This window comes from Zonotrichia albicollis, chromosome 3, assembly GCF_047830755.1.
Source record: "Zonotrichia albicollis isolate bZonAlb1 chromosome 3, bZonAlb1.hap1, whole genome shotgun sequence".
In the NCBI taxonomy this organism is placed as follows: domain Eukaryota; kingdom Metazoa; phylum Chordata; class Aves; order Passeriformes; family Passerellidae; genus Zonotrichia; species Zonotrichia albicollis.
The window spans coordinates 79,379,838-79,396,579 of NC_133821.1; the positions used below are offsets into that span (position 1 = coordinate 79,379,838).

Below are 16,742 nucleotides of genomic sequence, written 5' to 3' on the forward strand. Positions count from 1 at the left end.
AGAAAACAGGCCATGGCTCTGGGCTCAGGAACCCAAGAGCTGGCACAGATTATAACCACTAGAACTGACAACCTGATGGCCAAACAGGGGAATACATGGAGGTAGAAAGGTATTCCAGAGTTGACTTGGAGCAGTAATGAAGAGCTCAGTATGTCACCCCTCAACCAGTTAAAAATTGCTTAATTACCATCCACTGAAAACATGCACCATCTTTCCTATGTGAAAGTTGCTCGTTTGAGCTTCTCCAGCACCTGTATCTTGCCATGACTTAGAGAAATTCTCCCTCCTTTTGGAAACAGCTACCTTTGATCAATGTGTCCATTCTTCTAATTCTAGACATACTCCATATATTGCATTCCTTGTGGCCTCTTAGTAAGAAGTGTGTTTCCCAATAATTCACTCTAATTGTTCTCTCCAAATTCCTCCCATTAGTCAAACTCTATTTAAGTACTAATAGCTGTGATAGTAGGAAGCACCAAGTCTGTGCTGTTCTATCATTAAAATTTTGTCCTTTATAATGCTGCATAGTTCGATTACATCTTATGAAGTACCTTTCACTCACCAAACCTCAGGGTAAATTACCACTGAAAATCATCAGTGGTGAAGAATACACTTCTAGCTATTTCTACCTCCCAAGAACTTAAGTTTTCATCTTCAAAACCTGTACTTTGTCAGTCTCCCAACAAAGGATGAATAAAGGCACTTAATATATTAATAATTATAATTTTATATTTATATTTATTTATAGATATATATTTCTACTTATGAGGAGAAATTAAAGTGACTTGAGCCTTTAGCCTCACAATGGTTTTAACATGAGCAAATTTTGGAATCCAGTTAATTTTAAGGTTTTAATTTGGAGGCCCTCTGTAACACAAGCAACCAATAGGCTGTCCCTTGTACAAACTGGAAAATGTCAGGTCCTACATCCAACTGGAAACCCATCTATCCTTCTTATGAGGAATGTTTTACACCTGCATACAATGAAGAAGACTGAGCAAACTTTGAAGAGTGCAGTAAGTTAACAACTCTCAAGCAGCAGGTAAATTTCCTTTACCTTCTCAAGCACACACAGAGAAAACCTCTGATGTCAAAGCTCTGCACGTGATGCAGGAATGGGAAACATGGCCAAAGTGTTTCTCTAAAGTCATGCAAACACAGAAACACATTTACAGCTACAAACCCTGCCTACACTCACCTGCAACAGGCGGACCAACTGTCATAGGCACTGACATGAGTCCAAGCAGGAACCCGATGGCCTGGGAGACGTCCTGAGCCCCAACGAGCTCAAAGGCAATAGGAGCCATAATGCAAATGAAGCACCCATCAAACAGGCCCATGAGGAGACAGACAGCAACGAGAGCTCCAAAGACATTGCACAGTGGAATCATCATAGACATCAGCCCAATAAAAAAAAATGAGGCCACCTAAATATGGACAAGGAAAAAAAAATAAAAATGCATTGCATCAAATTTGCAAATCCTAAGGGATCAGATGAACCTCCTTGCATTTGCAGTGAATTAGACTGCCTGCCTGTATTTACTTTAAAATAATCAGTCTCCATGGATTACCACCGTCAGAAGTTACATATTAAGATAAAACAAACATATCACTCATGACAGGCAAAGAAATTCCACCACCCATTTCACAAGCTTTGAAAATGCAATTGTAATCCACTATCCTACAATGATTGTGCAAGGACATTTCTTATGCACTAATAGTTTTTAAGAAATAAGTCACAGAAATATTAAAAGGTTAAGATAGCTGGAATACTGCAATTAGACTCCTCGCTGTTGTAAGTAAAAATATCTGTATTATGAGTCGTTATTTCAGGGTGCTTATATTCAACAGAAGTGAAAACACTTAATTTCTCCATTAAAAAAAAGTATCCTGATGTACTGCTGTAGTCATGCATACTTAAAAAGACTTTCTAATATAATCTTAGATTATTTATTTGTTTCAGATTAAAGGAATAAAACTGTCTTTCAGCAAAATGAAGCAGAATTAAAAAGAAAATAAAAGCAGTAACAGTTTTGCCTGTGCACCATCCATATGTAAGCACTGGAAACCAATGTTCCACCTAACTGTAATAAAACATCAAAGAATCTAAATTTATCCATGATAACAAATGCTCCAACAGAACAGTAATACTTTCCCAAGAATTTTTTATTTCCATAATGCAGTGCAGACAACCCCCACTAGATGCCTCTCTTGCTATTCATTTTAAGAGACCAAATGAAAAACACCTCAAAATTGCCAATATGGAAGTAAATTAAAGCTTTTTACAAAATGCCACACTAACACTGCTAGTATTAAAAAAAAAAAAATCATTTAGAAGTGTGCAGGGAAAGAAGTGTATATCCTCCTTCCTCCCCAAGCTCCAGCATTTCTGGAAGCCAGGACTGCATCTGCAAAATCTCCTCAACTATGCACCACCTGTATTGCCATGGCCATTTCCCTGTGTACTTGCACAGAACATAGCTGACACCAAATTAGTGCCTGTCAAAGATCAAGAGATCCAAAATCCTTACTAGAGAAACATGGTTTAATTTTTTTCCCCTATATGGGGAAAGCCATTATGAAATCATAATCTGGGATAAAACGGAGAAAGCACAATCTAGAGAATCCCCCAAAGGTTCTCAGTCACATGGTAATGAACAGCAATTTCTTTCATTCCCAGCTGAAAACAGCCAGCAGGAAAGAGATTTTTCTCAGAGAAAATGAAAAAAAAAAACCAACAAAAATCAGAGATTCATGAACTTTGCACCAAAGGCTCCTAGTATCAAAAGCCATACACTGAGTTTCCTAGAGTTTTGAAACTTCTCAAATTTGAATCTCCAATCAGTTAATTCTGCTTACTTACTAACAGTACCCAAAATCAAATCCTTCGCAATCCACAGTTCCGAAGAAATATAGAAACAATAAACACATACCTGTAGATAGATTTTTTTTGCACCAGGAATATAATCTGCAACTCTGCCAAAGATCAATCTGCCAACTCCTGAAGTAATGCCCAGACACAGCAGGAGCACTTCTTCTGGCACGCTGTCACCAAATCTCTCTTTTACATGATTCATCTGTTTAAAAAGAAAATAAATTTGCTTTAGAATTAAAAAGATAGACCTTGGCAAACCTGAGTCAAGTAGAATTAATCTGTCAGTCACAAATTCAGCTACAGTCATCTGATTTACTCTGCTTTTACAGATTTTAAAATGCAGTATTTTGTGCAACACAATAAAAACAATCTGAAATGTGTTGTTGCTTTATCCACAACCAATGAATTGAATCAGGAAAACAGGAAGGCTCAGTCTAATTAAGGACTAAAAAAAAAAAAAAAAAACAAGATAACTGAGAAGTGTTCTCTCCAACCACTCTGAATTTACGGATGATAGATTCAAAGTAACACAGAAGCCACACGGGCTACCGAGCTTGCAACATAGCTCAGGGCAGGAGCAAGAAGCAGAGAGCTGGAGACAAGCCAGTGCAAGCAGGAGAGGCCCTTCAGGAGGTCCCATCCCAACATCCAAGATGTCCAGGGGCAAGGAGGAAGCGGGGCAGAAGCAGCTGCAGTGCCAACCACAACAGCGAGCGCTCCCACCAGAGGGAGCAGCTTCAGCAGCAACGAGCAGGGCAGACTGGAAGAATGATTTATCACCCACTGCAGCCTGAAGAACTAAAGCGACAGACCATGGACCACAACAGGATGAACTACCAGTGCCAGTAATTCCAACTTTTCAACTCATAATAAAAAAAAAAAAAATACATATATATATATATATATATAGACTGGCTCAATGGATTTGCATTTTTTATATTCTCTCTACTTCCACAGTGGTTTTCATCTGTGGTTTTTGCTGTGATTTTTTTGGGGTTTTGGTTTTGTTTTTATTTTTAATCATCCCCAAAGATCAGAAAATTATCCACAAGAGATTTTTTTTCACTATCACTTTTTGGAAGGTGCGTGGCTATGCCAAAACGGGCGCTAGAAGATGTAGAAATCATTTGCACAGTCCTGCAATATCCATGTTCATCCAGTTTTGAACAAGAAAAGTAAACAAATGAAAACAAGTTAAAGTTCAGAGATGTAAAAGACCAAACACAATCAGAAGAAACACAAACAAAATCAGAAGAAACTGATTTTCGGTAAAGATGTAGTAAGAACATTTGAGGGACAAGGTAACCACAGGCTGATATCGCTTCAAACCAGAGAACCCCTAATTTCTCATCTATAAAATGAAAATTTTCCGGTTTAGCCAATACTTCTAGAGCAAAATAGTGTGAATTCTTTCCTGGCCAGAATGTTACTATACAAGCAGACCTGTTTTTTTCCAACAAGAAAATAGGACTTGCTGAGTAAGAGTAATTTTCTTAAATATACAATCTGTTGGAGTTTTTTTACATGTCTCAGAAAGCCTATTAAATCTAATATTATTTTGTCCAATATAATTGATTTTGTAAGAAAGAAAAAACAAGATTTATTCTAGTTTTAAAGAAAAACTTCTAACTTAAATTGAAGACATGTTGCTTGCTCTTTCTGTTTTTTCCTTTGCTTTGTGAGACACATTTGAGAACAGAATCTGATGAAATTTTTCATCTGAGATGACTTTTAAACACAAAAGATAAGCTGTTCTACTTACTCCCTTTCTGCCAAAGATGAGAAAAGGAAAAGCTGACAGTTTTCCCACCTCTACCTTTGTGTGCTTGTCAACATCTGCTGGCCCAGCTGGCAAGAGAAGCCAAGGTGTTCTTTGCAATTTTTGTCACCTGTTCCACGTCCAGGTTTCTGCAGCCTCTGGATTGTTTAAATTAGCAGGCCTGATCCATCCACTCCCTGGAGGCTTTTCAAGAGGCAAGGTAAAGCTCTGTATCTGGATAACTATTAACCCTGTACCTGCAACTAAGTAACTGGATTTCTCAAAGCAGCACAGGGGGTGAAATGCTGCCGCTCTTCCACCAAGGAGGGAAAATACTGATTCAATTAACTCCTTAAGCAAGAAAACAACCACTATTCATCCCAAATTTAAAAAAATCTAAATTAGTTTCTGGTTTCTTTTATTTGTTAACTGAGTTTATTTTTTGTTTTGTTGTTGTCTTTGGTTTTTTTTGTTTTTTTTTTTTTTCTTCCCCTACTCTTAAGCACACGATAATCTTGAAGAAAGCTTCCAACTAGATATAAGGAGATATAAGGCAGTGGCATAGGCTGTCCAGAGAGCTTGTTCAGTCTCCTTTCTTTAAGGTTTTTCAGGACTAAGTGCACAAAGCCCTGAGCCCCCTGGCCTGATCTCTCAGAGCTGATGCTCAGATGCTACACAGCTTATTCAATCTTCAGTGGCACCGTCACAAAATAAGCAACAGCAGTATTAACTGTCTGAAAATACAGTGATTCAGGACTAATTCAGTACTGTAAGTGTAACTAGGTTAAATATATTCATGAAGTAGCTCCAGCAAGATTCAGATTTCCACAGCTTTTTAGCTGTTAGAACTACTCAAAAATCTCACGATGAGCAATTAGTTGTGAATATTCTCAAGGCATCAATGCTCTCCTCATTGCAGAACTATACAGGTTGTGATTATACAACTCTCCAGGCACTGTCTACAGCAGTCAAATAGGGACCCAGCCACACAAAGGCCAAAGTATTTCAATGTGTGTTGTGCCTGTTCTCAGTAATGTAGCTGCTTCTTCACTCAGGACTGTGTGCATGCTGAATTGCAGGTCTGATTTTTCCAAATGTAGAAAAGACCTGGTTAGCTCAGGCAAAACTACAGTCCAGAGCAGCACGGTTTCTTCATGATTTAAAAATATAATTTATCCTTATACAATCCAGTTTTCCAAATAAAGATATATAGACAGCGAAGACCAGAAGTGAATGCATCCCTGGCATCAGCATTTTCCTTTATGCCTGTGCTCTCTGCTATCAGGGTGACACACACAGATCTTCCCCAAATTCTCATTACTTTAGAATGAGATTAGAAGACATAGCAGCCACTTGGTAGTGGCTGCAATGCTTTCTGATACACAGTTCTGGTTGACCTCTCTCCAACCAGCCAAGACCCAGGTTTTTCTAAGCCCCCCCTTCACTGCACATGCATTTCAGCTACACTCACACAGTGAATCAAAGACATCCATCTCAGCAAAGCTGTAGCTCCTTTTTTTTCTGAACACCAAGAGCCTGAATCTGAAAGAAGCGGTTATGAACTAGTAAGAAATAATTCTTACTAATAATTCTAATTCTAAACCACTTTCTTCCCATGTATATTCCATTTTGGGGATTCTCAATCAAGCAAAGCTTTTGTAAGCTAAGTGCAATAGTCTCTCTGACCAAAACAGATGGCCAATGGCAGCATAAAACCTAGGAAACCCTGAGCACGTTAAAACCACCTTTTTCTTCAATTACTGGTGCAAATCCTGCTGTCTGACACTTTCACTGTAAACAAGCCTAAGGATAAAAGGAAATGTTTAGGGAGTACTGCTGGTACAATTTGTGTACTAGAAATGTTATTAACTGCTCCAAATCAAGTTGTCTGGAAGTGCAGAGGGGGTGCAGAAGCCTAGAAGATAAGGAGGCTCATGTGCATGTCTCAAACACTGATAGCCAGATAGCTGCGGAGCCAACCAAGGATTGCTGGTAAAAACAGCCAAGGATTGTTGGCAATAACACTGTGGAAAAGAACAGTGTGTGGCTGGAGAAGGGGGCCATACAAAGGTGGGGCAGCACTTTTCCAGGACAAATGTCCTTGTTCTGGCTCCTGGAGATAAGTGTAACGGAACAGTGCAAGCCCAGGAATGAGGTTGAGAAGCCAGTATGGACTGTAGGGTGGAATCAGCACCAAAAGCCCTAAAACCCCATAGCCCATTTCCAGGAAGGTCTACAAGAGCAGACTGTGCATAACTTTCTCACTTTCTATGCAATTTAGTTATCTCCAGCCCAGAGAGAAGCAGCCACACAGGGTCCAGGTGGACTGGTGATCTCTTTCTTTGCATTGAGCTGTCCTGGATAATTGGATGTTCCAGAAAACACTAAGAAGCAGAGCATAAATTAACTCTGGAAAGTCACTGTTTATTCTCCAACATATGGACTCACCACAAAAATGGGGGGTAAGGAGGGTGAGAAACAGAAAAAGAAACTTGGTTGCCAGCAAGCTTTATATGATACAGGGCACCAGGAAGATCATTTAAGGCAAATACATTTCTAGTCCAGACTCCACCAAAGAAACTTTCACTGGTAAGCAAAAAAACAGCAAAATGAGCCAGCAACTCCTGCACTTCTACAGAAAAGATGATCTTCGTGTTAAGAGACAGAAATAGCATTACTAATACCTAACCTGGATCAATTTTTTAAGGGATTGCCACTATTCTGAGATAACTTCTATGAAATATTACTTTAGCTCAGTATCTTCACATGACAAATATGCATACGCATATCTTTGAGAAACTCCGGCTGACACACTTGCCCCAGCAGTGGTAATACCTCTTTTTATCTCTTGTCAATTTAAATTATCTGTAGAACAAGGAAATAATTAAATAAACAAGGTGATTCATTGCATGCCAACAGTGAACTTTTCTCTTACTCCATTGAGTAAAGCAGATTAAACACAATAATTCATACATCATGAAGATTCAGAACAAGCATAATCTGAATTTCTGAAGTAAAACTGAACACAACAGTTAACAGGTTAACTGTTAAGCCTATTTAACATTAAAACCCTAAGCGTTAAAAATTCAAAAATACTCAAGGCTTACAATTACACAGTTAAAATAATTTTGAGGGGTTTTTTTTTTTCAAAAAACAGCTAGTGCTGAAGCCATATGCCTTAAACAGTAATAATATATTTTTTTTTTTTAAATCTCAGAGCTGTTAGTGTTACCCTAAAGAGCACGTGAAGGAAACCAGTGGCTTGGTGTGGCTTGGGAGCAGCAGCAACAAGGCAGATAAGGCACGCACACATCTTTGGAAGCTCACAGTGACTGAGCACAAGGATGCAGAATAAAGTCAGGGATCCACAAAAAATTAAGTGTTATGTCCACAAGGGATGAGAGTTAAATTATTGGATCAAACCCTTTAAAAACATTATTTTAACTTATTCCTGTTTGTGACTACAATCTATATTTTACAGTCTTAGTTCCAGCCATTTCTTGTGGCCCAAAGCAGTGTTTCCAGGGCCTACTTTACTCTCAAAACTCAACTGTGTCCAAAACCAGCTACTATCAGAACATCCTAGAGAGTTACAGGTCAGTCACATTAATTTGAATTTCCAGAATAACAGCAGATCTATTTTAAAACCTCTAACAGGTAACATCACAAACTAAGGACCAACAGGAATTTGTGGGGGGAAAAAGAAAACAAACAACACACCCTAATTTCTCTAATCTCATCTTCCTATTGTCTCAACAATGTAATGAGGCTGATGCTGCAAATAAAAGCTCAAAGACCATACCCCAGCAGTCCCATTCGTGAGAAACCTCCCCAACAAATCCTTGTGGCATTTACTAATGTCATAAAATGTTATCAGTTTGCAACTTATGCAATTAAAACCAAGCACATTATATGATATGCTATCATTAAGAAATTATGGAATAGCAAAGCAATGGATTAGGATATTCTGTACAAATCCTGTACAATGCTACTGTCATGTCCTAACAGAGATTGACATCATTGCTCAGCAACAGCATCTGTGCTATTCATATCACATCTCTCAAAACTAGACTCCTTAAACCATTGGACCTAGGCAAGTAAAATCCAAACAGATCCTCAAACCTCTGTTCAAGCACCACACTATTCCCAGGGCATCCACAGCACTTCAGGATTAGAGATGTCCTTGTGGACATGGTCATAATTCCCTCAGCTTTCACAAACCTGGGTGAAGCACCTGACTCATTCTACTGGGGAACAGAAGAAAGCTTTTAATTGTGTCAATTCTTCAAGACAGTCCTAAATACACTGCCAAGTATCTAGTGGATCAGGGCCTTGAATTGAAATTGAATCAAGTAGTCCAATTTTCATTTAAGTCCTAAGGAAAAGATGACAATGATAGTCTCTCCTCCTTATACAGAGATACACTCCTTACTCAGGATACAGACATTTATGCTCCCTCCTTTTTTCCCCCCCTTCCTAGAGCAATCCAAAACCACTTTTCCCTTTTCTAGAAAATATTCCGCTCAGTAGTAATGAAAAAATTAACCCAATCATCAGAAAAGAACCTGGAAAATAGCTCAGAGCTTGACAATTACTACAATCAAATAGAAAGAGCAATGTTCTGAGATCTCCTTAACAGAAGATTCAAAACACACGGTGAGATATTCACAGGTCTGAATTGGACATAAAAGGGAAAATGTTTTCCATACAGCTCTTCCTGGAGCAGGAACTGGACACAAAAGGTGGTCTGTATATGAGAGAAGCAATTTGGCAATGAGTGTTTGTTACTTTGTATGAGCACAGCAGGGCAAAACCAGCTGTGATCTCAGGCTTCTGGGCACATGAAGTTTCAAGAGCTCAGTTCAAGTCAAGATGCTTCAAGAGTCCAAAGACAAGATGTTGAGTTTGCCATTAAAAGAGCATTAAAACTAAAAAAAAAAAAAAAACCCACAAAATTTACTCTGACTTTGAATTATACACTCCATCTGTTATTAGAATAGTTTGTACTATGCCAGAGTACATGAAGTAGTGTGCTGTTAGAGACAGATACAAAGGAAATCACAATGAAACTCAGACCTTTCAACCTGCCAGTATTGCACAGACCTGAAGAAGACTCCTTTGTCTTCAGGGTCACCACATAGTTTGCACCTGAGCATACCTGCTGCCTTTTTTTTTAAATTTAATTTACTTTTAATTCTAAAAAATAGCCCAGAAAACCTTTGGTTTATTCTTGTTTGTTTCTGTTCTTTCTGTATATTTTCAAATATTATTTGTCTTCAGTACTTATTTGACAAACATATCTAAAATATGCTTTCAATAGCAATCACAAATATAAAGTAGGAAATAATTTGTTTCGTTTCCCACCACTCACCCCAATGTCCAAAGTGGATGATCTAACCAAGAATAAATGCTTCCAGGTCAACATTGAGAAATATTGGAAAAGAAATGGGTACACAGGATAATGACAGAAATGGGAAAATAGAAGTGGGATAAAGGGGGAAAATTTCACTAACCTGGGCAGTCAAACTGCAGCAGATGTTGAGATCTGAAGGGAGATAAATGCAAAGATTAGAAAAGCAAGTAAAGCACAGGGAGCCACTGAAGATTTTGGGTCTCGGAGACATCTGCTTAATAATTACATCAGACCTTTACAAAACCAGTGTCTTGTTAGTCTTCCATTGGAGAAAGAAATATGATAGATTAAGTGGATGAGAAAGGTAATAATGCTAAAACTGGCAGCTATACCTAGTTTTAGCTTTTTTAGAATATCTACAGTATAGAGAAATCTGTTTGACACAGTTATGGTTAGTACTGGACATAATTTAAAAGATACTTTCCTACTATTACAAGACTAACAGCAGATTCTGGGAAAGAAAAGATGTGGTAGACTTCAGACAAATGACTGATGTAGAAGATCTGAAGAAATAAAGAGGTTTCTTGAACAGCAGCCCATAAAAGCAAGTGAATGGAGTGATGGAGGCTAGTTTTTTCCAGTTTGAATAAAAAAAATCCAGACACATCCATTGGATATTCAGCATTACTTTACACAACATTCTAAAAGTAGCAAATTTATAACATAATACAGGTGGTTCAAAAAACAGACAGTACTTACCTTACAAGAACTGATGTCTTACTGCCTTACAAGATGTGTTATGTGTATGCACTTTACTGTGGGCATGCAGACTTTGTACATGAAAGTTTAGAGATTTTTGGTTACTGGAGTCCTTAGAGTATTCACCTGACTCTTCAACATGCTCTGCCCTCAAACATAGAGGAAAACATTTATTTCTGTGCTTCCATTTGTCTCCACTGTAGAACCCAGGGGCATAAGAATTAAAGGGAGGAGAGAGGTGTAGGATCAGGACATTACACACAATACAAAACTTGAACAGCTTCACATAATGCAAGGTAAATCCTTTCTACTGTGGCTCCCTGGGCAAGTCTCCCACAGCAGAGGACACAGAGCCACTGCCACTGTCTGTGGACAAGGGCTGAAGCTAAAACACTCATTTCTCAAGTGAGGAGATGTAATTTAGAGATGTCATAGCTAACAACATTCAGGGAACACAACATCAGTGCGTTCTCTCCTTAGGGGAGGCTTGAAGAGTTACAGAAATATTTGTAAGAAATGTTACAGAAGATGATTAGGCTCTTGCTGGGCAGGACATCAAACAGTGCAGTGAGATTCATCCTGACTATCATACACCATCCCAACACAGCAGCTCAGAACTACCTGAAGAGTCTTAGGTGGTTTCTATACTCCCTTTATATTTTTCCAGTATAATTCTTCCTAACAACCCACAGCTTTTGCCTGGGGAGGGAGCAGTTTACAAGTGGAAAATGTCCATTTTTCTTAACAGGCAGAATAGATAGAATGTGTTGTCCTGAATAAGTTTTAGAAACTTCCAGAGTATATGGAAGTAAATACAGCTTGCAAATTACAGGGCAAGATTTTCAGACAAGTTCTTATGAAAGCTGTAACTACAGAGGATCTCACAAGAACTTGGCTCTTCATTTCTCCAAGCTGATTGCACAAGACAACAGTTTTTATTGGCACATATTTTAGGGAGCAAAGGTTCAAACACACTGAATTTGCACAGCGGAATCTGATCTCTTATTAACAAAAACAAGGCACATCACTGATAGAGAATGAGACATGGGCAACCATTTATCCAAAACTAGGTGGCTCATAAAGAACAGAGCTGAAGGCCAAGTCATCCTCAAGGCTTGATTTAAAAAGATACTCCAAGATGATAAGGTAGTTGTAGAACAGATAAATCACACAAAAGACACAGAACTTACACTACAGATCAGAAGGTGGGGGGGAGGAATCAAATCTGGCAAAAAAAGTCTGCATCAGCTCTAATCCATATCAGCAAGTCCTCCTGTTAATTATGTTTCTAAAGTGAAAAGACTACTTTTCTTATCTAAAGAGCAGGAACAAAATGAATGCTCCAGCAAAAGATAGGAAACAGACCAGCAGAGAGCACTGTCTTTTTGTCCAAGGACAGACACTGTGGTCATGGCACTAGACTCAGCAACTTCAAAGTGACAAACACAAGATCTGGAGACAGACACAGCCACCCAGAGGACAGACTAATATTTATCCAAGTTGCCTGATTTTGTGATGCAGCCAAGAAAATGAGTTTGTTTATATGCATGAAAAAGTCCTTTTGACTAACCTACTCTAACCAGTTTCACGATTCTCCCATGAATAAAATTGCTTGGAAGCATCTTTACTTTTCATTTCTGAGATGTATTTTCTTTTCCAAGAATCTTAGAGCAGAGTCCAAGGTGATGCTTTGTTTCTCAGCAGAAGTATCTACCTTTTTCCCCCCTGAGCATTAGGTCTGCAATCTCACTTCCCCGTTCTCTGGAGGTCTAGATGAGCCTATTCCTGGCACATGCAGATTTCAGAGAGGCAATGAATCTTCAGCATCCATCTATCGAGGACATTAAATCCAGTACTTACTTGTCTACCAAGACAGTCTTCTAAGAAAGTTGTTAGAAAAAATGGTCAGACACAAACCATTTTTTCGTCTCTTAAACATGAAGCAAACAGACAGAGAACACATGTACTCCACATAGCTACTGCTAACCAGAAATCTCTACATATGCATGTACCCATTGTGGAATATGGGCATGGATAAGCATCAAAAGGAAAAGCCAGATCTACACAGTAAATTAAGAAACAGGCAGCAAAGCAAGGTGAGAAGTACTGAAATCTTTTCCTGAGTTACTCTGAAGTTTTAAAAGGACAGTCACTGTCATGGGAACTTTCACACTGCATATCAATTAATGGTAGCTTTGTATACAAGCCTGAAGCCATATTTAAACCACAAGCCTTATTTTCAAACATATCTAGTAATTCTTTAGGAGTATTTCTTCATAACAAATATTTAAACTTTAAAAGGTAAACTTTATCAAGACACATTTTCACTGCATTATCTACTATCCAGATGCCTTTTTTAAAAGTAGAACACATAACAAATATGTGCACTTTTTTTTTCCAACTACTTGGTTGTTACATTCAGTTTTTCATCCTGCAAGGTATCAAATACTATAAATAAGGCAGGATCTATCATTAGCAAGAGGCATTTAATAAAAGTAACTGCTAAATCAAACCATACTTGTAAACACTCCAAGACAAATTAGTACAGGACTGAAACACTCAAAGTATTAAGATGGTATTATCAGTCCTAGCAGTATTCCTCATAGTGGCTGAATATTGCTACATGAAAATTACACAATATTGGGTCCCTTTTTGTAAGTGTGTCATAATTAATATTTTCCTAAATTCATGCTGAAAAGTGGTAATGACCTCAGTCACTGTTTAGAGAAGACCAGGCAGTGACAACATCCATTTTAAGCAGTATTTCTTTTCACCCTGCTAAATAAAGCACAAAAGGCAAACACATCTTGTAAGCTACTGAGCATGTGACCTTGTATCAAATTTTAACAGAAATGACCTAACAAGCTCCTAAGAATTAAGGATGCATGATACTGATTGAGTAAATACTTTTTGAAGGGTAAGAGAACAACAACAAGCCCTTAACATCAGACTGCTGAAAAACAGAAGTTCTCTATTTATTATCAAAACAAGCACAGGACAAGTGGCACAGAGACTAGGTATACTTTCTTTCAGATATACTTCATTTACTCGTGAGACAGTCCTTAGTAAAAACACTTGAAAAGAGCATTTTCCACTGATTCTACAGATTGCTGCTATGAATTCACAATTTGAACCAAAATAGACTAAGCAAGGATTTTACTTGTCTGTCTGCCTCTTTTAGAGAGGCACCTAAGCAAGAAAATCTCAGTCACTAGTTAGGACTGATTTTAAAATTGAGAGGAATAACAACCATTTGATTTAGTAATCTTATGACTTATTGGTTTGTTCTTTAACAATCTCAATTAATGCTGGAAGTATATAATAAACTTAAGTCAAAACTTATTTATAGTTTTCATCTCAACCCAATTCCCAAGTTACATGTAATGGAACACCTATTAATGGAATTTGACACCAATTAAACAGGGATAAGAAAAGCTCTCCCTTTTGGTTCTCCCCTGCAAGAGCCAAAAGGAATCTGATGCCTAATACCTACCAGTCAGGATTCATGCCAAGGAGCTGGCAAGAGTTACCAGCTCCTATCTAGCATGCCATATAATCAATTTGTTAGTGCATTTAATTTTAAATTAGAGCCTGCTTAATGAGCAGGTTGTTTCTTCAGTTTTAACAGCTTTTATTCCACACAGCAAACATGGTGCAGAGAGTTAAATTGCAAAGACTTGGCTAATTCTGTTACTTCGAAGCCCAAAAAAGTTTTTACTTCTCTTTCACTGCAGGAGTCACAGCATGTATTCTCCTTTCCAACAGGCTTCAGGAAATGCAAGAGGGATGAACAGAGACTGGGGAGGGCACAGAAGCACACAGAGAGCCTGGCTGGGAGCGCAGGAGCTCCTGAGCTGTGCCAGGCTGGCAGACAGTGCCTCCAGCAGCCACCAGGGGCCATGCAGTGACACACAGGGTCTGTGCCACCTGGGCTTCACCACACGGTCAAACACAGCCATTCTGGCAGAAGCCCTCTTTCCAGGTGGGAAAAATGGAACTTAGTGAGTACAGGTACCAGGTGAGAGGCTATGACATTCACTGTATTTTATTCTTAGGGCACTTTTAACCAGTGTTACAAGTCTAGCAGTCTGGCTGCTGTCAGACACCCCTAACACTGTGAAAAATTCAAGAATTTTAACATAACAAAAGCTGTCACTTGTCTAGAGATCATATCCCTCTTCCAGTTACCACATTTTTAAAAATAAGCAATGAAACAATAGTAACTTTCATTTTCAAAAGATGAGGAAAGTAGTCTCAGGTTTGGTAGATGTGCCAGTGAAAAACTATTTTTTCTTATAGCCTTTGACTTACTTGTAAGCACATACTTCTTTATACTTCTGGAAGTACACAAAGTGTGGCTTTTTTATCAAAAGCAGACAAAACTATGATGAAAAAATCCAGAGCTATCTACTTGAGCTGAAGTATCTGTGTTGAAGGGCACAATCCACACTGTGCCTTCATAAGCACTGATTTTTTTCAGATCCACAGGGATTTCAAGAAAAATCAAGTATTTAAGTACACATAAATTAAAATTAAAACTTCTGGGTTTCAGGAAGGGGTTTTGACAAGATTTATTCAGTCCAAGTTTTACTGAGGGCTGAAGATTCCCCTCTCAAAGGGAGCATACAAAGCTTGTGTCTGTCTCCTATTGAAGATATTATGTGTTATAAACACATAAGCATCATGGTTTCTCTGAAACTCTGAGCAAAAAGAGTATCTTCATACAATTTTGAGGTAACCTTTAAAATATTAGATTCTAACAGTACACTGGAATAAGTTTTATAGTGTTATCAAACACTATATTAGAAACAGCCTCAATCAAATTGTTTACCTATACTACAGATTTATTTCAGAAGCCAAGCTGATTTATTTCATGTTCCAGTCTGATGGGGAGAAAGTACCCGATAAAAAAGAAAATTATATTATCATAATATTATATTGTATAGGATAATATAAGGGGCTTTGTTCTCTACAAGCCAACTAGCTGCTTTAGTCTGAATTGCGAACAGGAAGCAGTAACACAAGCATCTTCTAAAAAAAATTACAAGCTTTTTGTTCAATAAATATATTTTAGAAGTTCTTTTTGCTTGCTTGTATAGCCTTATTCTTCAGTTCTCTGCAAGGGTTAACGATGATTTATGACCTATCCAATAGCTTACTCTAGAACACCTGACTCCTACCCCTCTGAAGTTGGTTTTATTTTAAAGCATCTCTACAAAGCTTATGGGGAAATAGCACAAGATGTCATCTGGATTGTACAGTTCTTTGAAAAAGGCTAAATCGAAGTGGTATACAATAAGATCTATGTGATTAAAAACTAAGTTACAAGAAGTAACCATTAATAGAAGTCAGTTTATAACTGCTCAAAAACACACTGGCCCCTACCATAAGATACTTTCAAAAATAAATATCTGATGTAGAGTCAGTAATCTAATCCATTGCCAGAAAGCAGTGACAGCCGTTTGTTACATTGAATAAAAAAATAGCTTTTAAGGCATTGAAGATTTTTCAACAGAAGTGAAGATACTTATTTTCATTAATCTCACTGTTCTATCGTGGGTGAATAACAAGTATTAAAATGACCCTTCTGTTTTCATACTGAGTTCTACTAGCCCATGCTCTATCAAATACTCTTAATATGACGATGTGTAATGGTCTCAAAGCAGCATCTCATTGGAGACTGTGGGCTTTTCGCCACCTTTCCCTTTGAAGCCTTTTGGTTCACACCACTTCAGTCAAGGGAGCACCACCAGCATGGTGTCCAGGAACAATTCACCATTTAAGCAGTGCAATGTATGTCAGCCAGCCTGATACAAATGCATGAATCTCCCAGCTGCACCTGAATTGCTTAGTTTAGGAGTGTACTACAGAAAAAAAACCAACACAACCCTGCTAGGGAAATAACTCTAGTACATGTACAGGAGATGGCTAATTGACATCTTCCCCATCACCAGAAGCCAAAGCTCCTTCAGCTGCTGAAGACAGCAATAAAACAC

At 38.2% G+C, this 16,742-nt stretch overlaps 1 protein-coding gene across 1 annotated transcript in view; it reads right to left on the bottom strand.

Moving 5' to 3' along the window:
• SLC16A10 (solute carrier family 16 member 10) overlaps positions 1 to 16,742 on the bottom strand; it is a 65,719-nt gene that overhangs the window by 5,213 nt on the left and 43,764 nt on the right. The window contains exons 4-5 of the mRNA XM_005485127.4: positions 2,934 to 3,077; positions 1,199 to 1,427 (exon numbers count right to left, since the gene is read on the bottom strand). Of these exons, the coding sequence (XP_005485184.3) occupies positions 1,199 to 1,427; positions 2,934 to 3,077 (373 nt within the window). The remainder of the gene's footprint in view (positions 1 to 1,198; positions 1,428 to 2,933; positions 3,078 to 16,742) is intronic.